At 50.5% G+C, this 22,393-nt stretch overlaps 1 protein-coding gene across 2 annotated transcripts in view; it reads left to right on the top strand.

The window, feature by feature from the left end:
• LOC308576598 (alpha-2-macroglobulin-like protein 1) overlaps positions 1-22,393 on the top strand; it is a 59,885-nt gene that overhangs the window by 36,598 nt on the left and 894 nt on the right. For both annotated transcript variants that reach the window (XM_081176159.1, XM_081176158.1), the window contains 16 exons: positions 369-495; positions 986-1,107; positions 1,449-1,500; positions 1,872-1,955; positions 2,507-2,683; positions 3,491-3,572; positions 3,697-3,853; positions 6,593-6,661; positions 8,998-9,160; positions 9,755-9,915; positions 10,597-10,812; positions 18,174-18,295; positions 18,484-18,574; positions 20,114-20,182; positions 20,358-20,460; positions 21,331-21,372. In XM_081176159.1, the coding sequence (XP_081032285.1) occupies positions 369-495; positions 986-1,107; positions 1,449-1,500; positions 1,872-1,955; positions 2,507-2,683; positions 3,491-3,572; positions 3,697-3,853; positions 6,593-6,661; positions 8,998-9,160; positions 9,755-9,915; positions 10,597-10,812; positions 18,174-18,295; positions 18,484-18,574; positions 20,114-20,182; positions 20,358-20,460; positions 21,331-21,372 (1,837 nt within the window). The remainder of the gene's footprint in view (positions 1-368; positions 496-985; positions 1,108-1,448; positions 1,501-1,871; positions 1,956-2,506; positions 2,684-3,490; positions 3,573-3,696; positions 3,854-6,592; positions 6,662-8,997; positions 9,161-9,754; positions 9,916-10,596; positions 10,813-18,173; positions 18,296-18,483; positions 18,575-20,113; positions 20,183-20,357; positions 20,461-21,330; positions 21,373-22,393) is intronic.

Below are 22,393 nucleotides of genomic sequence, written 5' to 3'. Positions count from 1 at the left end.
GAGGAAGCCAAGCCACCCACTCGAATCCCAAAGGTTTTTGATTAGAGGTCTTCCTGTAAACTTTGTTGAGTGAATAAATCTCACCAGTCTGATCTGGGGTGGCCTTCCTCACATGTTAATATGGTACCCCCAAAGATCAAGGAGACCCCACTCACTGAGGTCTTACTGGAAACAGTCTACGCCCTACTCAGCTTCCCAGTGTGGGAATGTGCACCCTAGGCATGGGGCTCTGGATCTCACTCCTAGCATAGGGCCACCTCCTGTGCTGCCCGTGCCTCTTCTCTGAATGTTTGCCCCTTGCCTTGGATTCGCTGCTCTGCCTGCCTCTCTGCCTCTCTTCACGAGGGTCATTTTGCTGCATCTCCCAGGTGAGAGTGAAGCTGCTGGAGTCGCAGGAGGTGGATGTGAAGCCTTGCCCGGCCTGCCAGTTCAGCACCTGCCTCTGTGCTGAGGAGGCCCACACCTTCTCCTGGAACGTGACGGCGACTCAGCTGGGTGAGGTTGAGGCACCTGAGTGGGTGGGAGGAGACTTGTGGGGTTGAGGCTGCCAAGGGTCCCTCTCTTTCTTCCCCAAAGACCTTGTCATCTGAGGACACTTGGCAGAACCAATGGATTCTTCTGTTTGGAAGCCAACTGGGCATTAAGTGGAATATGGAAAATAATAAAAATGCCGCCTGCTGCATGTGCTATGGGTTTGTTTCCTCCCCATCCCAGATGGTGTCCCTCCCCAATTTCTGCTAATGGCAGCTGTGCATCAGGGCAGATTTGGGGACTGGGCTACAAAGGAGAGGTTGGGGGTCCGTCTCCATTCAAGAACCCCCTATACTCCGACCTCTGTCCCTTACATCCTTCTCCAGACTGAAGGCACGGTGGGCATGTTGGCGAATGTGGGGCTGGACTAAGGCTCTGGCCTCCAAGCAGCCTCTTCCCCTCCCTGAGCTCCTGGCACTCATCATGAGTCTGTGCCAATTTTGCCTTCCTCTAGGGCACGTCAATCTCTCAATCACCGCCGAGGCAGAGGAGACGCATGAGCTGTGTGGCAATAAGATTTCCACCACACCTGCGCGAGGCCGGTCAGACACAGTGATCAAATCCCTGCTGGTCAAGGTCAGTGTCTATGTGGCCTTCAGCCCCTGATGTCCAACTTTGGCTCACAGTTATCAAGTGCCAGCAGCTGATTCAGAACTCTGGGTCTCCCCTAAACAGGTGTTGTTGTTTTTTTTTTGGGGGGGGGAGAATTGTATTCATTGGGTGCTGGGCAGGAGAGGGCCTTTGGATTTTTGCAGCGCCTCCCTGTTTCCAGGTCTAAGGCGATGTCAGCCAGGGGCTGTGATCAATTGGAAGGCCTGGCAATTGCGAGAGCAGGGGAAAGGCAGAGAAGGTAGAAGGAGATTATTCCCCTGAGAGAGCAGCCCCACTCACCATCCCATTCTCTTTTCCTCCCACAGCCAGAAGGCGTCCTTGAAGAAGAGACCCACAATGTCTTCCTCTGCTCTTCAGGTGTGCTTAGGCTGCATCCCTTGCTCAGGGCACCTTGGCTTGTGATGGGGCCCCAGAGAACGCAAGTTGGAGAGAAGACGAAGTGTTGCTCTGCTTGTCACTGGGCTGGAGACGTGTCTCTTCCCTAGGGCAGTAGCGGGATGCAAAAGAGACCAAAGACACACACTCTGTCTCTCTGCTTGCCAAGGGGAGTAGGGATGGGATGGAGAGGGGGTGGAAAAACAGTTGAGAGAACACAGTAGCTAAAAACAGACTCTCTGAGCTAGCAAGCTCCTAGTCCCATCTTTGCTGTGTGCAAGTCCAACTGCAGATTATGACCACTTGGTTAGTGTATTCAACTGCATTAATTCCTGTTCTCCATCTCCTTTCAGGGGACCCAGTTCATGATGAGGTTTCTCTAAAGCTGCCTGGAGCTGTTGTGGAGGGCTCTGGCCGAGCTACCGTCTCCTGCATTGGTGAGGAAATTTGCCCCCACATTCCTGCCCCATCTCTGGCCACATGAGAGATGAGAGTCCATTACCAATATTCAAACCACGCAGAACAAAGATGGATAAGAGAGAGAGGCAGCCTGGGGGCAGGCTCTGTCCTGTGCACATTCCTTTAAGTGTCAGAGGAGAGCCAGCACAATCAGGAATCCCGGGGTCTTGATCATAATCTCCACATGTTTAAATAAAAGTGCATAGTGTTGGAGGAGAGCCTGTTGTCTCCATATGCACGTTAAACAAAAGTAATGTCCCCCGCACAACTTCCAAGGCAAAAACATGCTTTACAGGATATTCCAGATCAGATGCCCATGTTGATGCTGACAAGGCCTTGGATGCATGGGAACTTCTTGACAAGTCTGGCCATGCAGATGCTGGGCTTATCTAAGCAGATTTTATTGGACACAGTTCTTTGAATTTTAGGTGGCAGGTTGCTAGCAGAGAGGAGATTTTTCCTAGATTCTCTTCAGGAGTTTGGGGAAAGTGCTCACAACGTTTTCTTCCATCGTTTTGTCAACATCCAGGAGACATTATGGGTGCTGCGCTAGAAAACATAGACCAGCTACTTCAAATGCCCTTTGGCTGTGGTGAGCAGAACATGGTAAAATTTGTTCCCAACATCTTTGTCCTCCAATACCTGGAGAAAACGAACCAAGTGACTCCTGAGATCAAAGAGAAGGCAATAGAATACATGAAGAGTGGTGAGTAGAGCATTTCTCTGTCAGAAAAATGAGGAGAGGGCTGGCATGGACTGTGCAGATAGCAAAGGGGGATGGAATAGCAGTGCTATTTTTCTAGAAAAAGCCCCATGTACACCAGCTGTTAATTGCAAGGATAGGATACAAATGAGAGCCACTGTGATGTAGCGTTTAGAGTGCTGGCCTATGCGCCTGTCCCTGTTTACTGTGCCTTCTGGCAGTTTCCGCACTGTGAGAAGTGAGGTTACAGGGAACCAGGCAGAGGGCCTTCTCGGTAGTAGCGCCCGCCCTGTGGAACGCCCTCCCATCAGATGTCAAGGAAATAAACAACTACAGTGGTACCTTGGTTCTCAAACTTAATCTGTTCCGGGAGTCTCCCAAAATGGTTCAAAAGCCAAGGCATGGCTTCCGATTGGCTGAAGGAGCTTCTTTCACTCAATCGGAAGCCGCGTCGGACATTCAGCTTCCGAAAAACATTTGCAAACCGGAACACTCACTTCCAGGTTGGCGACGTTCAGGAGCCGATTCATTCAGGAGCCAAGCCATTTGAATACCAAAGTACCACTTTATCTGACTTTTAGAAGGCGTCTGTAGGCAGTCCTGTTTAGGGAAGTTTTTAATATTTGATGTTTTTTTGTGTTTTTAATATTCTGTTGGGAGCTGCCCAGAGTGGCTGGGGAAACCCAGCAAAATGGGCGCGGTAGAAATATTATTATTACTACTACTACTACTCACTGCATCCAGCAAACCAGCCTCATTAACTTGCATATTCCCAAACCGATAGTACTGATTCTTCCCTGTTTTCTGTAGGGTACCAACGTGAGCTCCTCTACAAACATGACGATGGCTCCTACAGTGCCTTTGGGAAGAGCGATGCTGAAGGCAATACCTGGTGAGTAAGCTGAGCTGGTGCCAGTTGGGCAAAGCTGTGGCTGTTGCTTTGAGTGGGTCTGAGACTGGAGCTGATTCTCCTCCTCCACTTTCTGTCCCGCTCCGCTCCCTTCCCCGCTCTGCAGGCTGACAGCTTTTGTGGTTAAGGCCTTGGGCCATGCAAATGCCTATATCTCTGTTGATGAGAAGCACATTCAGGAGGCTGTAGGCTGGCTGGGGAAGCACCAACTTCCCAGCGGCTGCTTTGAAAGTGTGGGGAGTCTCTTCAACAATGCCCTGAAGGTAAGAGCAGTGTGAATTATGATAACAGCACCATACTGTTAGAAAAGTTTGGTTCCTCCTCTCTGCTGAGCAGTAGCAAACTTACAGGGGGTTCCAGGGCCTGTGATCCTTTGGAGAATTGAGACGTGTCAAAGACTCTCATAACTTTAAGAAATATGGTTTATCCACCTACTTCCACTTTTCGTCTGCATGGAAGGAGACCAGATCTTACAGTATGGTCACTTCAAGAGGGGCTTGTTGTCCACAGCAGTGCAGCCATGGAGTCCAAGACATCTCCCCAAGCCAGCCTCCCCAAAATGGAACCCACTCTTTCTTCTTCCCAGAACACCCTGCTAAAAACTCTCTTTTCCTGTCACCTCACACCCAGTTACCCTAGCAACCTTCCAAACCCCCAGTCTCTGTTCACACCTCAGGGCAAAAGGGGGTCAGTTCTCTTGCATTGCCAATGGCTCTCAATGGTTCTGATTTGTTTCTTAATGGCCCTGGCTTGGTCTGGTCATATTGCACAAGCTAGCTCAGGGATTCCTCTGATGCCCTGTGTGTGAAGCTTCTTGAACATGCTGTTAAAGCCACGACAGATATTTGTGGTAAAAAGGTAAAAGGTCAAGGTCAAGGACCCCAGGACGGTTAAGTCCAGTCAAAGGCAACTATGGGGGTTGCGGCACTCATCTCACTTTCAGGCCAAGGGAGCCAGAGTTTGTCCACACACAGCTTTCTGGCTCATGTGGCCTGCATGACTAAACTGCTTCTGGCGCAACGGAGCACTGGGATAGAAAACAGAGCGCAAGAAATGCTGTTTACCTTCCCACCGCAGCGGTACCTATTTATCTACTTGCGCTGGTGTGCTTTCAAACTGCTAGGTTGACAGGAGCTGGGACAGAGCAACAGGAGCTCACCCTGTCACAGGGATTCGAACCACCAGCCCTCCAATCGGCAAGCCCAAGAGGCTCAGTGGTTTAGATCACAGCACCACCCATGCTTATTCATGGTAGTACCAAGCAGCACTACATGTATAATAAAATAAACAGTGTCTGTCAGAACACCTGCATTGGCACTTGTCCAAAAAACATGCTCACCTCAGTAAACTCTGCCTCTTTTTGTGCTGTTAATGTAGACATCCATTCATAGAAACTTGGAGCAAAAATCTCTGTACACCTGAAACAGGAAGCTGATAGGTAAAGGTAAAGGGACCCCTGACCATTAGGTCCAGTCTTGGATGACTCTGGGGTTGCAGCACTCATCTTGCTTTACTGGCCAAGGGAGCCGGCATACAGCTTCCAGGTCATGTGGCCAGCATGACTAAGCCACTTCTGGTGAACCAGAGCAGCGCACGGAAACGCTGTTTACCTTCCCGCCGGAGCAGTACCTATTTATCTACTTGCACTGGTGTGCTTTCGAACTGCTAGGTTGGCAGGAGCAGGGACCGAGCAACGGGAGCTCACCCCGTCGCAGGGATTCGAACCACCAACCTTCTGATCGGCAAGTCCTAGGCTCTGGGGTTTAACCCACAGTGCCACCTGTGTCTTTTTTACTTGGAGTAAAAATCTCTGTACACCTGAAACAGGAAGCTGATATAAGCCCATAAATCCGTCCCCAGGTTAGACCATGCTGGTGCTCTCTTAATAAAGGGGTCCAGAGGAGCAATCATTAGCAATGTTCCTGTTGCCTTTTGTCTTGAGAAGTGCAAGAAGGGAGCTGCCTGTCCTCTCTCAGCATCCTTACAAGGTCAGCAGTGGAGGCTGAGGGTCACTCCCACCCTGCAATTGCGTTTCTCTGTCAGGCAGAATCTCTGGTGCAGAAGAAGGCAGCTTGCTATTTCCTTCCTGTGAAAGCCACTTCCGAACTAGAGAGGAGGTGGGGTTGCAGGCTTCAAGTCCCTCCCTGTGATACTAGGGGAATCCTTGGCCGCGTCATTCCCCCCAGCCAGCCAATCGGCTAGACCGGGGGGCGTGGCCCGCCATATTTAGGGCCAGCATGGCCGAGGACCGCCCTCTTTGGATTGCCGTGCTACAGCTGACCGGGTTTTCCCACCCCACCCACCCGTTAGGCTAGGTTTTCCGACCTTGCTATGGACTGCGGTTGGTCGCCATCAAGGCGCCTGGTAGGAATTTTTCCATTTGGCAAATTGGCACCAGCCAACTGGTTTTCGCCTACCTCGTAGCAATCGTCACAACTTCCTGGGCATTGGCTGTTAGGCATTGGTAGGGGTATTGTTATGCAGATTATAAGGGGGGGAAGGACTACCCAGATCGAAGGGTAGTCCGGTAAAGGATTCAGGGGAACGTGGCCTTGTCCTATGCCTATGGAGGTGTGTCTTTATTTCCCGGGGGGGGGGGCGGGAACTCACCACGCAAACAGCAGTAGCTGATGAACAACCAAGGCCCAATATGTTTTGGTGCCTTTGTCAGAAAATCTCGATTAACAGAAAGAAAACAAATTATAATGAATGTAGTTTTACAAGATCTCTCTCCTGCTTCCTGTGCTGCATGACCGATTCCTCCTGACTAAGGAATGTTTTGGCCACTCCTTGTATAAACGTCCTTGGGGCGTGAGCGATACCTTGCAATTACCTTTCCTGACATTTAAGGTGGGAGTTTCACACAGACAGGAGTGAATCATGTTGGTGCTTATAAGTGATGCTTAAAATAGTCATATACTCAAGGCCTGATCATTGTTTTCCAAACTGCGAGGAAATGGCTCTCATAGTCCCCTGGCTTGACTTCTCTCTTCCATTCTTAGGGTGGCGTGGATGATGACTTCTCACTAACAGCTTACATTGCTGCCTCACTGCTGGAACTGGGCAAGAATGTAAGTCCCCACAGAGTTCTGGGCCTTCCTCATTAGTCCATTGTTAACCCAGGATCCAAAGGATGAACATTATAGACAAGGAATAGACGTGTTTACTGGAATAGACACATGGGTTGTGTGCACATTCAAAGGACATTTCCCACCTCAAAGAATTCTGGGCCCTGTAGTTTGTTAAGGGTTGCTGGAGTTAGAAGAGATAGATAGAGTTAGAATTGCCCAGATTTCTTTGAGGAAAAGAATGCGCTTTGAGTGTGCTTTAAAAATATTTATACATGCCACCCCAATCTCCATGCAGCAAGAGATTTCTGGGGTTCAAGCACTTGCCCAGAGGTCAGATTCCTTGGAATGAAGATCAGCGGGGACTGTCTTTAGGATATACAGTTCTTTTTACCTATATATACAACCTGAGCGTAGGATGGAGGAGCATTCACACCCCAAAATATATTGCTTCTACATTAGTGTGAGCTTTGGAAGCAGCACAGAGCAAGCATGTCTCTGTGTGTCTGTTTCTAGCAACTCGCACAGAACTCTCTGGTTGCTGATTGGCTGCTCCTGCAGGCCAGTTAGGTCGCTGATTCACTTCCACCTGGAGCTGGATTGGGTGGCTCCTGCGGACCAATCAGACTCTCTGTTTAGGGAAGCTTCTAATGTTTAATAGGTTATTGTATATTAGTGTTTTATTGGAAGCTGCCCAGAGTGGCTGGGGAAACCTAGCCAGATTGGTGGGGTATAAATAAATTATTATTATTATTATTATTATTATTATTATTATTATTATTATTATTTTGTCCTTGAAATATACTCGAAGTCGAGTGTGGATTTCATGCTCTTTATTCAGCTCATAGTAGCAATGAATGAAACTTTCCCCAAAACGTCTAGCTTTATATACATTATTTACACAATGGGCCCTGCGTGATTGGCTAATTCCGGGCTGCTCCTGTAGGCCAATCAGGTTGCGGATTCACCTCCTTCAGAAGCCTGATTGGCTGCTCCTGCAGGCCAGTCAGGTCACTGATGCACTTCCACCTGGAGCTGGATTGGGTGGCTCTTGCGGACCAATCAGACTGCTGCATTCTAGATCCTGTTGTTCTAGGATTCAGCTCAGTACATAACAGTCCTCCTACTTAGCAGTTAGGTGAGGGGCAGGGAAGGGCCCATTCATTTGTTCTATGCCAAAGAGCAACTTCTTTTGTTATGTTCCTCATGGTGCTTAGCTAGTCAGCCAAAGCCATTAGCTGGACAAAGGAATTGGTTTGGCAAGCTTGCTGTCATGCATTCTACCATAACAGATACAGGATTCCGAAAATTGGAAGGGACTCAGGGCATCATCCGGACTGACACCCCACCCCCACAACTCATAACAGTATGTTTGCAACTGAAGCCATCAATGCAACTGAACTGATTCATCCATTTCCTGGCATTTAGGCAGTTGAGTGAGCACTGAAAGCCCTTAACATGCTAAACCTGGCTTCCTCAGCCACAGCCCTCCAGATGTTTTTTACACTGCAATTCCCATCATCCCTGACCACTGGTCCTGCTAGCTAGGGGTCATGGAACTTGTAGGCCAAAAAACATCTGGAGGGTCGAGGTTGAGGAAGCCTGTGCTAAACCATGGGTAGGCAAACTAAGGCCCAGGGGCTGGATCTGGCCCAATCGCCTTCTAAATCCAGCCTGCGGACTGTCCGGGAATCAGTGTGGTTTTACATGAGCAGAATTTAAAATGCATCTCTGGGTTATTTGTGGGGCCTGCCTGGTGTTTTTACATGAGTAGAATGTCTGCTTTTATTTAAAATTGCATCTCTGGGTTATTTGTGGGGCATAGGAATTCGTTCATAATTTTTTTTTCCAAAATATAGTCCAGCCCCCCACAAGGTCTAAGGGACAGTGGATCAGCCCCACGCTGAAAAAGTTTGTTGGCCCCTGTGCTAAACCATGTTTATTCCGTTAACTGAATTTGATTACAATTTGAGAAGGCTATGCCAAAAACTTGAAAATTAGAAGCTGGTTTGTTGGGTGACCTTAAGCAAGAGGTCATTTGGCCTTCATGCTCTACAATCAGCCCAGTTTATTTCTCTGCTTCGTGTGAATGTTAAAGGTGCAGGAGCATGCCTGACTGGGGATTTTCAGGTCAATAGGAAAGAAAAACGTGCACCGCTTGTCAGCTTGTTGGGTTTAAGTAATTTCTTGCTCAGCATCCTGAAGCTTACCTCTCCAACAATATACATAAGATGTAGTAATATAAAGCCTGCCCCCTCATATAGGATATTATGAAATCATATCCAAGCTGCAAGCTAATTGAGTCATTCCATTTTTTTAAAAAAAAAATTGCTTTAAAGGATACCATGGTAGAGAACGCCTTAGCCTGCCTTAAGAAGAACTTAAGTTCTGCAGAGAACAGCTATTCCAAGGCTTTGCTAGCTTATGTCTTCACTTTGGCTGGAGACACAGAGATACGGCATCAGCTCCTAACAGCCTTAGATGAACAGGCTGAAAAAACAGGTAGGAGGGATTATTTCATTCAGTACAATCTTTGTTCTGGAGGTTGCTGTTTTGCAAGCCTGGTTTCCAGGCTTCCTTTTCCGATGCCCCATTCTGAATATTAGCCCTTTCCTCTGAAGGTGCTATGGGATAACCAGCCTCATATAAACAACATGCTTAAGTCTACTTAATGCATGAAGGGGTTAATACCATAGAGCAAGCTGTCCTGCCAGGCTTAGTGAGGCTACTTCCCCTTACCTTGGGAGGAAATAGGTAATCAAGCCTTTTCACTCTAGTCTATCTGAGAAGCTCAGCTTGTAAAGAGGTTTGAGCTGATTGAGTTAAACTGCATGGCTCTCACAAACCACTCTTGAGTTCCTATATTCTGAGCACGTCACTTGCTGCCTTTCCCATCTAAACTTATACATATGTCAATTCATGTCTTTTTTCAATCTCTGCGAAATAAGAAAATAAACCCTCCAGAATTATCAGGGTCTTTGGATTCTCAGGAATAATGGAGAAGGATTTGGGCTATTATGGAGCAGTAGAGCTGGCTTACTTTTATGTTCTGTTACTGAACGATGTTCTCCTTCATTCTTTCCACCTCCTTTGTAGATGGGGCCATATCCCTCTCAGATGTAGAGACAACAGCCTACTTTCTCTTGAGTTACCTCTCCAAACCAGAGGTGTCCACCGATGAAATCACATATGCCTCCCAGATTGTGCGTTCCCTCACCAAAGCACAGAATCCATACGGAGGCTTTTCTTCCACACAGGTAACAGGCAAGATCTTTCCTCTGTAGAAAGGGGAGGCATCTCAGACAAGGAGAACTCTTCTTTGCCGAGTACATTTTGGTGTTTCCATGTGAATAACACAAATATATTCTGGCAGCGGAGGCTTGTCACATTAAATTGAAGGACTTGAATTTGCCTCGGCTAATGCAATCGGTATTGGTGACAATTTTTGTTTTAAAATGTTTGTTTATTTGTTGAAATTATTGAACATGATACTAAGTGAACCACATAAAGTAAAGTGTCATGGGATGCAATAAATGAATAAGGGAACTGGTTAAATTTTAATCTTTCGGCAAATTACACTATTATATGCCTTGTGTCAAACTGGGCCACAAAATCATGGCATGGAAAGAAGACCCATAAAAATATGATGAAGAAGGATAGCATTTGGAACACTATGGAAAAGGGGGATAAAATATAGCACAGGACTGTTCCATGCAGATATGCACGTGAAGATGTGCAGTCACATATCTAAATAATCAGTAACCGTGCCTGTTTATAATCTCCCTGCACATTCATTCATTGCAAACAGCTACGCTTGCATATGCATGAGAATGATTGCTACATGTTGCCAAAATTACCAGTAATGGGTGATTTACCTGATGGTTTTAAAGAAGAATCTTGCACCTACCACACCCAAGATGACAATTTGCTTTCCCCAGGACACAGTGGTTGCCCTGCAGGCTTTACCCAAGTACGCAGCCTTGACCTATCGTGAAACAGGCGATGTGAAGGTCCTGGTGAAATCCAGTGGGGGTTTCCAGCACGAATTCCATGTGGACAAGCAGAACCGTCTGGTGTTGCAACAGGCGCCTCTCGCAGAGGTTCCTGGTCAATACAAAGTGGAGGTGTCAGGAGACGGCTGTGCTTATGTGCAGGTAATCTCATGGAAATCACAGGGGATGAGTAGCTATGAAAATAAAGGTGTTTCATTGAAATTCTACTCGATATTGATCCAAAGCAGAACTCCAATGTATAGTTAGCAGCGTAAAAAAATAAACATGTTGCGGGATTCCCTCCCCCCAAAAATAGACCAGAGGCAATTGGATTTCATCCAGCAGAGCTTTACTTCCACTGAAGGCGAATGAGCACAATGGTCACAAATCCAATACATCCAGGATTGACACTGTCCATAAGAAATCCAGTTGCAGCAGACTTCACGTAAACTTATAATAACTTATAATAGGACCAAAACTCAACACTATTGTCAGGGGTTTAGGTGCAGAGGCACGGGCAAGGGAGGAAACAGAGAGCGAAGGGGAGGAGACAGAGGAAAGGATGAGTGATGACGACGACCCGAGATCTCCCAGTCTTTCCAGTGAATCAGAGGATTCACAGAAAGGAGCACCAGTGGCCAGGGCAAGGGGGGCGTCTAGGGAGGCACCCCAGGAAGATAGAGCCAGAGGAGACTCAGGGGGGAGCAGCTGGAAATCGGGACCAGCGTCACCGCCAGGAAGCAGGGAAGAGGAAAGGAGCCAGGAGGGAAGCGCTGGCAGCTCACCACAGGAGGGAGGGCAGGAGTCAGGAGTGGCCACACCTCCATCGGGGAGCGAAGAAACGGTTAAGAGGAAAGTGGAAGGTTGGGCGCGCGCGCCAAGTTCAAATGCAGAGGAAGGCGGCGCAGTGAGCAGCCCCGAAAGGGAACCGGGTCCTAAAGCCCGGCGCAAGGAGGCAGAAGGGTCTGGGTCAGCGTCCGAAGAATCCCGGAAGGAAGAAGCCCCGGGGGGTAGAGGGACCCAGAGGAGGACAGTCAGGAGGAAAAGGTGGAGCAAGGCTAGGATATTAAGTTGGTGCGCACGGGGCGGAGACTCAGACGGAGCCTCGCCGATCTAGCTAGTAGACGTAGAGTTGCAGACAGCAGCGTGAGAATGGAAACTGTAATTCAATAAAGACTTTTACTTAATGACCGCTGGCTAGCGTGATCCTCTGTGAGCTAGGATCTTGAAGCAGCTCTGACAGTAGGCTCCGTCTCCACATTGTGGGCATCTGCAGCCTCGAGGAGAGGAGAGAAACAGGCGCCCACTAGCGAGCTCACGAACGGCAGGAGACATGACGGCTGAGCAGCAGATAGAGGACCTCAGAAAAGCAGTGGCACAACTGAACGCCGAGGTTCTCGCATCCAGGAAGAGAGAGGACGAGGCAGCTGCCGCCTGCAGGGATCTCCAGGTCAGGTTAGACGTACTGGCAAAGCAACCACCCCGGCAGGAGGGAATTGGGTTGGCGAGACGGACAGGCGGGCTGCTCTCTCACTTCGATGGGAACCTGCAACAGTATCCCAACTTTAGAGCCGACGTACTGTGCGCACTGCAACTGTTGCATAAAGACTTTAGAGATGAACAGGAGAGAGTGGGGTTCATCATGTCCCATCTGCATGGGGAGGCGAAAGCATGGTTGCGCAATTTATGGAGAGATAACGATCCGGCGCTCCAGAATGCGGATGCCTTTATTAAAGCGATGGACGGGTGTTTCTTATCAAGTATTGACATTGATCTTGCACGGAAGGAGGTGCATGGGCTGAGACAAGGGAGGGCCAGCGTCAGACAGTATCATGCACGCTTTTTCGCCTTGGTCAGCGCCCTGGAATGGGACAGAGATTCGGCTCCTGTAAGAGACCTCTTTTGGGAGGGACTGCACAACTCGATTAAAGATGAGAGAGCGAGGGGGGAGAGACCCCGAACCACCCAGGAGGTCGTTCAGAGGGCACTGGCCGTGGGGGTGAGGCTGGAAGGACGTCCGTGGAGCAAGGACGAAGGACGTGGAGGGCGCGAACCAGCCGGGGGCCCCTCCTTCTTTCCCAGAGAAGCAGCGCGAACGCAATCCACGCCTCCGCCAGGAGGAGGAGCCGAACCTATGGAGGTTGGAGGTGCAAGGGCTCAGTCAGCAACCAGAGCCCTAGCACCGGCAGCAGTGAAGGCGAAGCCTCCTAGAGGGACCAGGAAGTGTTACGTCTGTGAGCAGCCAGGGCATATGGCGAAAGAGTGTCCCCAGAGGCCCCACAAGCTTACTGCAGCCTCAGCAATGGTGACTGCAGCAACGCAGCAGGGAGGACCACAGCAGGGAAACGACAATGTCTGGCTGGAGGAAGAGGCACTGGGGCCCAGCCAGACGTGTTAGTGACGCAGTCCCCAGAAATTTTACAGCCAGTGAACCCCCTCCCGCCCAAACCAGTAGTGAGGCTCACAGCATCTCTCCAGCTGCCCAATGGAATCACCATGGACGTGCCAATCACCATCGACTCCGGCAGCAACGCGGACTTTATAGGGCAGGAATTTGTCGACAGGCACGCTGTGCAGTTGCTGCCGGCCACACTGCCCCTGCAGGTTGTCACGGTGGATGGCAGGGAGCTGCTAGGGGGGCAAGTGGTGAAGCAGACGCCACCAATGGTGATGCGACTTGGGAATCACAGGGAAGTCATCAGCTTCAACGTCACTCAACTGTCTGACACGCCCATTGTATTGGGTATGAGTTGGCTGGACAAGCACAGCCCAACGATGGCTTGGTTCCAGAGGCAGCTGGTCTTCGGCTCTTCCTTTTGTGCTGAACACTGCATCGTACCCAGGCAGGAAGGAGAGGAAGAGGAGTCACAGCTGCTGCTAGGCACGCTGCAAGCGATTCCCCACAAGTACGCAGAATTTCTGGAAGTTTTCTGCGAGAAGGAGGCGGACAGGCTACCCCCTCACAGACCATATGACTGCAAAATTGACCTGCTGCCGGGGGCGGCGCTGCCTAAAGGGAAGCTGTATTCCATGTCTGAGGACGAACTGCAGGAACTCAAAGACTTCATCGCTCATAATTTGGAGCGCGGTTTCATCCGGGAGTCTAAGGCAGTGGGGGGCAGTCCTGTATTCTTTGTTAAGAAGCGAGACACGCCCCAAAAAAGACTCGTAGTGGATTACAGGATTTTGAACAGTGTGACCAAGCCGTCGGACTTCCCCATGCCCCGCATCGACGACCTCCTGGCGAAGGTACGGAAAGGAAAGGTGTTCACCAAGTTGGACCTGCGGGGGGCGTACAACCTCATTCGCATGCGGGAAGGTGATGAGTGGAAGACAGCCATGTTCACGCCACTGGGTACCTACGAATACAGAGTTATGCCTTTTGGACTACAAAATGGCGCTCACGTTTTTCAAGCATTTATGCATCACGTGTTGGCGGGACTTCTCTACAAGACGTGCGTCTGTTTCTTGGATGACATCCTGATCTTTTCGGAGTCGCAGCAAGAACATGACAAGCACGTCAAGGAAGTGCTGGGCAGGCTAAAGCAACACAGGCTCTACGCCAAGCTGGAGAAGTGCCAATTTGACGTGCCGGAGGTGGATTTTCTGGGCTACAAGCTGTCTGCCAAGGGGCTCGCCATGGACAGCGCCAAGGTTCGAGCGGTGTTGGATTGGAAGAGCCCACGCAACCGGAAGGAGGTCCAACGGTTTGTCGGCTTTGCGAACTTCTATCGCAAGTTTATCAAGGGCTTCGCGATGCAGACGGCGGCCATCACTGACACCCTTAGCTCCAAGAAGAAGAAGTTCATCTGGACAGAGCAGGCGGAGCAGTCCTTTCAGGCCCTCAAGCGTCTCTTCGCGTCGGAAGAGCAGCTGCTTCATGTCAACCCCAGCATGCCGATGAGGGTGGAGACAGACGCTTCGGACAGAGCAGTGGGGGCGGTCCTGCTGCAGAAGGACCCGCAGGGCGTGTGGCGGCCGGGAGCGTTTTACTCCAGGAAGCTCAGCAAGTCCGAGCAGAACTACACCATATGGGACAGGGAGTTGCTGGCCATTCATGCAGCGTTCAAGGCGTGGAGGCACTTTCTGATCGGCGCCAAGCACACGGTGCAGGTTTGCACGGACCACAAGAATCTGGAACACTGGCGCACGGCACAGTTCCTGAACCAGAGGCAGATACGTTGGGCTGAGTTCTTTGCGGACTTCGACTTCCGAATAGAGTATGTCCCGGGGGACACCAACATCATGGCAGACGCTCTCTCCCGCAAGCCACAGTATCTGGAGGACGCAACACCAGCGGCCGCCATGCACATCTTTGCACCGACAGTGTGGGCGTGCGCCGCGGCGACCGTGGACCTAGAGGCGGTGCGGCGAGCGTTGCAGGGGGACTCCTTCGCACAAACGAAGATGGCAGAGGTGCGAGGGGGCAAGGCAGCGGCCGACGGTTTCCAGCTACGAGATGGCTTGCTCATCCGTAAAGGGGCCATCTACGTGCCGGGTGACGAACTTCGAGCCAAGGTGCTACAGCAGCTGCACGACGCACCCACGGCCGGGCACTTTGGCAAGGAGAAGACGGTGGAATTAGTAGCCAGGGATTTCTGGTGGCCTGGAATGAGAGGGGAGGTCGCAGACTACGTAGCGAGGTGTGACACCTGCCAGAGGGCAAAGCCGGTGCACAAACCGCCGGCTGGACTGTTGGAGCCGCTGCAAACTCCGGTCGAACCTTGGGAAAGGGTGGCTCTGGACTTTGTCACGGATCTGCCCAGCTCAAGGGGCAAGACGGCAGTGTTGGTGGTGGTGGACCTGTTCTCCAAGATGGCGCATTTCATTCCGTGTGCTAAGGTGGCCACGGCGGAGCAAACCGCCAAACTGTTCATAGACCACGTGTTCAAGGTTCACGGTCTGCCACGGTCTATTCTGTCCGACCGCGGGCGGCAGTTCATCTCGAACTTCTGGCAGAAACTGATGGGCTTCCTAAACGTCAAGATCAATCTGGCGTCGGCGAGACACCCGCAGACCAACGGGCAAGCGGAGCGAGCCAATGCCATCATGCAGCAGTACCTGAGATGTTATGCAAACCAACAGCCTGCGACGTGGGTGGATTACCTGCCGCTTGCAGAGTTTGCCTACAACAACACGAAGCACGTATCCACGGGCGTCACGCCGTTCTTCGCCAACAACGGGCGGCACCCTAGAACCTTTCCGGGACTGGAATGCAGGGGAGAAGGGGAGCCGCAGTCAGCAGATGCGTTCGCGTCGGAGCTGCAGGAAGTCCACGATCAGCTGCGGCGCCACCTGGAGCTGGCTAAACACGCATACAAGGTACAAGCGGACAAACACAGAAGGGTTGGCGAAGAGCTCCACGTGGGAGACTGGGTCTGGTTAGCAGCCCACGCAGTGCCGGCCAGGTCGTTGGCCAAGAAGAAACTAGGGCATAAACAACTGGGGCCCTACCAAGTCGAAGAGCAGGTCAACCCGGTGGCTTTCAGGCTGGCGCTTCCGGAGGGTTCCAGAATGCATCCGGTGTTCCACAGATCGGTGCTCACTCCCTACAAGGCACCGCACAGGTTCCAGGAACCCGGAACGGCGCCGAGTCCGCTCAGAGAAGGAACGGGGCACGCGGGAGTGGCACAGGAGGAGCGCATCAACGAAGTCACGGAGATTTTGGACTCCAGATGGGGGGAAGAGGGAGTAGAATACTTTCTCGCCAGGGAGGGCACCCCGGCCAGTGCGAACAGCTGGGTGCCGGGCTACGCTTTAGACGAACCTCTGCTCAAAGACGAGTTTCATGCCCTCTTCCCACATAGACCTATGCCAGCAGACTTTTTCGACGACTGGCTTTTCACGCCCACGCTTTCGGACAGCACGTTCAGGGGGTTCGACTCGGACGAGGAACCAACACGAGACGTCCGTTCCCCGGAGGGGTCACCCTCGGGATCTGTCTCAGAACCCTCGTATTGGTGGGACGATAGGCCGGAGGAGCAGTTCCGCAGGAAGTGGCTGGACTGTTCCGGCCGAGCAACGCCGCCTGGAGGAAGTGCGGGAGAGACGGACATGGACATTTTCGGGGACGACCCTGGTTTCGAGCACGGCGGCACAGAGATGGAAGAGGAGGTGACTGTCGTCAACGAGAGCAGAGAGGAAGACCTGGAAGAGTTCCGCTGGAGGCCTGCCACGGGAAGCGACCGATATCCGACGTTCGTCCCTTTGCAACAGCAGCCCCCAGCTCCAGCACCGGAAGGAGGGGAGGGGGGACTGGGGGGCTTCGAGGGGGGGATGGATGTCAGGGGTTTAGGTGCAGAGGCACGGGCAAGGGAGGAAACAGAGAGCGAAGGGGAGGAGACAGAGGAAAGGATGAGTGATGACGACGACCCGAGATCTCCCAGTCTTTCCAGTGAATCAGAGGATTCACAGAAAGGAGCACCAGTGGCCAGGGCAAGGGGGGCGTCTAGGGAGGCACCCCAGGAAGATAGAGCCAGAGGAGACTCAGGGGGGAGCAGCTGGAAATCGGGACCAGCGTCACCGCCAGGAAGCAGGGAAGAGGAAAGGAGCCAGGAGGGAAGCGCTGGCAGCTCACCACAGGAGGGAGGGCAGGAGTCAGGAGTGGCCACACCTCCATCGGGGAGCGAAGAAACGGTTAAGAGGAAAGTGGAAGGTTGGGCGCGCGCGCCAAGTTCAAATGCAGAGGAAGGCGGCGCAGTGAGCAGCCCCGAAAGGGAACCGGGTCCTAAAGCCCGGCGCAAGGAGGCAGAAGGGTCTGGGTCAGCGTCCGAAGAATCCCGGAAGGAAGAAGCCCCGGGGGGTAGAGGGACCCAGAGGAGGACAGTCAGGAGGAAAAGGTGGAGCAAGGCTAGGATATTAAGTTGGTGCGCACGGGGCGGAGACTCAGACGGAGCCTCGCCGATCTAGCTAGTAGACGTAGAGTTGCAGACAGCAGCGTGAGAATGGAAACTGTAATTCAATAAAGACTTTTACTTAATGACCGCTGGCTAGCGTGATCCTCTGTGAGCTAGGATCTTGAAGCAGCTCTGACAACTATATACAGAACACCACACCAGAAGGAAGAGAGATCAAAAAAGAAAGTGAAACCCAGGCTCCTTCTAGCCTTCCTTTTATAGTCAATGTTACCTTTCAGAAAGAGATAAGAGAACCAGTTTAAGCAGCTGTACTCCGCTTCTCTAAAGGAATAACCCAAACATCATGAGCCTTCTGCTTGTTTCTTTCACACAGAGAAGCTTCCAGAACCCTCTTGAATTAATTAGAATAGGAAAGATCTCTACACATCAGATCAATACTTTCTGTTCTAAGAAATGCAGACTGGCAAGAATGATATGTATGTTTCATATGCATGCAAGCACCACAGCTCTATGCAAATATACCACCCCTAGATCTGTCCACTGTGCTTTTTAAGATTGCAAGGATGAAAAGCTTTTTCTGCACAACGTAGTACAGTACTTGCTTGATATTGTTGCTACAAGGTAACAGGAGCTGGGAATAAAAACATTCTTTTTTTTCTCCACTAGACTACCCTTCGATTTAACTACTCACCTGAACAGACCAATGTTTTTGCTTTGAGTGTGGAGACGTCGCCAAAGGAATGCAACCAGGCTTCCAGGAAATTTTTCGACATCCAACTACAAGTGAGGTATGGAATTTTACCCCGGTTGGTTCCTGAGCTCAGATAAACACAGGGAGAAGCAGCCTGTAAGGTTTTAGTGGCATGAAGAATTGCACCCAGCTCCCCTAGGAAGCTGTTAAGAAATGCTAGCCATTGAGCCTCATCTCCCCCTTGGTTGCTTTCTTTACTGAAACTTGACTCATTTCCTCCGATAGCTACACAGGTCAACGGAAGACAAGCAACATGGCCCTGATAGAAGTGAACATGGTATCAGGATTCATACCGCTGAAGAAGTCTGTGAAGAAGGTGAGAAAGTCTTCCGAACCTCCATCTTCTGCCCTTCCTCAGTGCATGCAAGATGCATTTCTAACATTTGTTAGTGGTCATATAAATTGTACACTAGTAATGATCTGTTAGGGGACACGGGTGGCGCTGTGGGTTAAACCACAGAGCCTAGGACTTGCTGATCAGAAGGTCGGCAGTTCGATTCCCCTTGACGGGGAAAGCTCCCGTTGCTCGGTCCCTGCTCCTGCCAACCTAGCAGTTCAAAATCACGTCAAAGTGCAAGTAAATAAATAGGTACCACTCTGGCAGGAAGGTAAACGGTGTTTCCATGCACTGCTCTGGTTTGCCAGAAGCGGCTTAGTCATGCTGGCCACATGACCTGGAAGCTGTACACTGGCTCCCTCAGCCAATAAAGCGAGCTGAGCATCGCAACCCCAGAGTCGGCCACGACTGGACCTAATGGTCAGGGGTCCCTTTACCATTAATGATCTGTTAGGAGATGCTGCTTTAGGCTTGTTGTGAAAAACCAGTTATGGCCATTGTCAGGGAACTGCCATCAGTACTGGAGGGGGAGAGCGAAAGCCAGAGGTATTCCAGAGAGCGTCCAGGGATCGGGAGGAGCAGCCCATCTTCTGGGGAAGAGAATCAGCGTAGCACCAGGGGAGAAGGGGGGCAGCTGGGGGAAGTGGCGAGGCAGTCTCATGACTCCTTGCCTAGGACCAGCGGGGAGAGTAGGGGTCCTCCATTGCCCACGCCCTCCCTGCGCAGAAGGCTTCCGCGCAGAGAGGGTAGGCGGAGACTAGGCGTCAAAGAACTTCTTTGCTGGAAGAAGTTTAAGAAACGCCCACTGACGGATTCTGCCAGCAATTGAGTCAGCCACGGGTGAGTGGCTGTCCGGACAGAAAAGGTTCACTTTGGCAACCCAGCCAGGTGTTTGCACCCAGCCGGGGAGATAGGCACCTGCTTACGCATGAGCAACCCCTAGAACCATTACAGCCATTTACCTCAAATCCTCTCAGATTGGCACCATATCTGGCTTGCTGGAAGCATCTACCCACTGAAGAATCTGAAATGTTCCCCTGGCAAAAGAAAAAGGAGAACGCATGTCTGAAGTGTTGCTTATACAACCCATTAGGCGTCCTTTCCAGTGCAAGATGAGATAGAGAGGCACTTGCTCGAAATTGCTCTCTTATGTCCTGTCTAGGCCAAAAACAGTGTGCAATTTCTGATGGCAAGCAGCCCTCTCAGGCGCAAAGGTCTTGGGGCATTCTCCTCCTTTGAACGGAGAAGGGTTTCTGCCAGGTGGAATGTATGGAGGCTCAGGTCTGCCTAGCAAAAAGATGCAGCCAGGGAAGTAACGTGGTGGAAACAACCTACAGGCCACAATTTGGCCATCCCTAGTATTAAAACAAAGATGCAAATCTGTAGATTGAGCAGCCCACACCTCACCTTTTGCATGAATGCACAGATCTCATGAGTGGCTGCAGCATAAGGCTGGTATAAACAAAATCACAATCAAGATGTTCCTTAACTGTGTCCTGCTGTTCTATATTCTGACAGCTGGAAGGGAAAGCCAACGTAAAGAAGGTGGAATTTGACCCTGACAAGATCAGCATCTACCTGGATCAGGTGAGAACTATGGTATGAAACTTGGACCAGGAGTACTTGGGATGGGGTGGCTTAAGAGACTTCATTTCAGAAGTCTAGGAATGTGGAAAAGCAGGTATGTATAATAGGGTTGTGTTCTGTAGGAGTGGTTGCAAGAGCTAGATCTGATATTTTGCCCCACTCTGTTTCTCTTTAGTTGGACAGCACTGTTCAAACCTATGTTTTCTCTGTGGAGCAAGAAATTGACGTGCTGGATCTTAAGCCAGCGATAGTGAAAGTCTATGATTATTACCATCCAGGTAAGCATCTGACTGGTTACTCCCCATTAATATGCAACTGCATCATGACTCCGCAGTCCTGACTTTTTGCTCCCACAGAACTTTGCCAGGGCGCTTCAGTCTCTCAGCTGCTCTGTTTCTGTGGTGGTTTTTTTTAAAGTTGTTCTTCCCCAGTACTTGGCATCCATGGGCAGCTGCCAGGGCTCTCCACAGCTTGACAGGGTCCACTGCGGCTGAAATTTACCCTGGGCTCTAAGTAGCCCAAGATCGCTGGGTTCTAAGCTGCCATTTTAATTTCCCACCATGCTCCCAATGTTACATCATTCCAGGACATTGCAAGAAATGTAATTAGTAGGTGCTGTGGTTTAAACCACAGAGCCTAGGACTTGCCAATCAGAAGGTCGGCGGTTCAAATCCCTGCGATAGGGTGAGCTCCCACTTCTCAGTCCCTGCTCCTGCCAACCTAGCAGTTCGAAAGCATGCCAGTGCAAGTAGATAAATAGGTACCGCTGCGGCGGGGAGGTAAATGATGTTTCTGTGTGCTTTGGTTTCCGTCATGGTGTTCCATTGCGGCAGAAATGGTTTGGTCCTGCTGGCCACATGACCCAGAAAGCTGTCTGTGGACAAACGCCGGCTGCCTTGGCCTGAAAGCAAGATGAGTGCCACAACCCTGTAGTCGCCTTTGACTGGACTTGACTGTCCAGGAGTCCTTGACCTTGTTTTCTAATTTTGGGGGGTTGTTTTTTATTGCTTTCAATATGTTACTGATATTTTGCTCTCTTAAACGTTGCTGCACGTTTTATTTCATTGCACTGGGATTTGGGGCTGCGAGGTGGCATAGAAATAAAGGAGAACGTAACATCTCACAGGCAATTCTTCTCTCTCGCTCAGATGACCATGCAGCTGTCGAATATAATGCCCCCTGCAGCGCAGGTATGGAACAAAGCAGCTCTTGTGACTTGCTGGTTTGTATGGGTTGAGTCGCTTCTCAAGAACATTAGAAGCTGCCTTACACCAAATCAGACCATTGATCCATCTTGCTCTGTATTGTCTACACTGGACTGGCAGCCGCTTTCCAGGGTTTCAGGCAAGGATCCTCTCCCAGCCCTACCTGAAGATGCTGAGGACTGAACCTGGGATGTGAAGTTGAACCAGACCTATTCAAGCACCCTGTTTATTTATTTATTATTCTTCCATTAGCACTTAACTCTCCATAACATGGGAGTCCTCCCCTCCAGCCCCCCAAATTGCTATCTTCAAATTTCTTTTCAATGGAAGTTATAGTCCAAAATACCTGAAGAGTATCAGGTATGGGAAGGCTGCTTTAAAGTGTCCTGTGATCTGTAAAGGGGAGGTGAGGGGTATTTTTTTATCTTATCCCCCACCCTTAGTCCCCCTTACCTTAGTGTGCTCAGCTGCTTTGAACTACATCATTCCTCCTTTCAAGAGCACTTAACTTTTAATTACAGTCATGCCTTGGTTTTTGAACAGCTTAGTTCTCAAATGTTTTGGCTCCTGAACACTGCAAACCCGGAAGTGACTGTTCCAGTTTGTGAACTATTTTTGGAACCCGAACGTCCGACGGGACTTCCGCAGCTTCCGGTTGGCTGCAGGAGCTTCCTGCAGCCAATCAGAAGCTGCGCTTTGGTTTTGGAAGTCAAATGGACTTCCGGAACGGATTCCATTCATTTTCCAAGGTATGACTGTAATTCCATTGTATCATTAAGAACAACAGCACAAATACATGATGGAATCGTAACTTTTAAAAGCACAAGGAAAGGGCAGGAAATCCATTTGCCTCCTTTACAAAAAAACAACAACAGAGCCACTCTTGACAAGAACCTGCAAGTGCTTTAGGAAAGGAAAGCAGGGTGAGGAAGAATGTCTCCTTCTCGCTCATATAACTATTGTTACAAAAGTCTGCCACCTGTCCCTCTCTCTGCCAACCTGTGGC

The sequence above is a fragment of the Podarcis bocagei genome (assembly GCF_964188305.1).
Source record: "Podarcis bocagei genome assembly, chromosome: 17".
NCBI classification, from domain to species: domain Eukaryota; kingdom Metazoa; phylum Chordata; class Lepidosauria; order Squamata; family Lacertidae; genus Podarcis; species Podarcis bocagei.
Note: the sequence above shows the minus strand (reverse complement) of the source record. Positions and strands in the feature narration are given on the sequence as shown.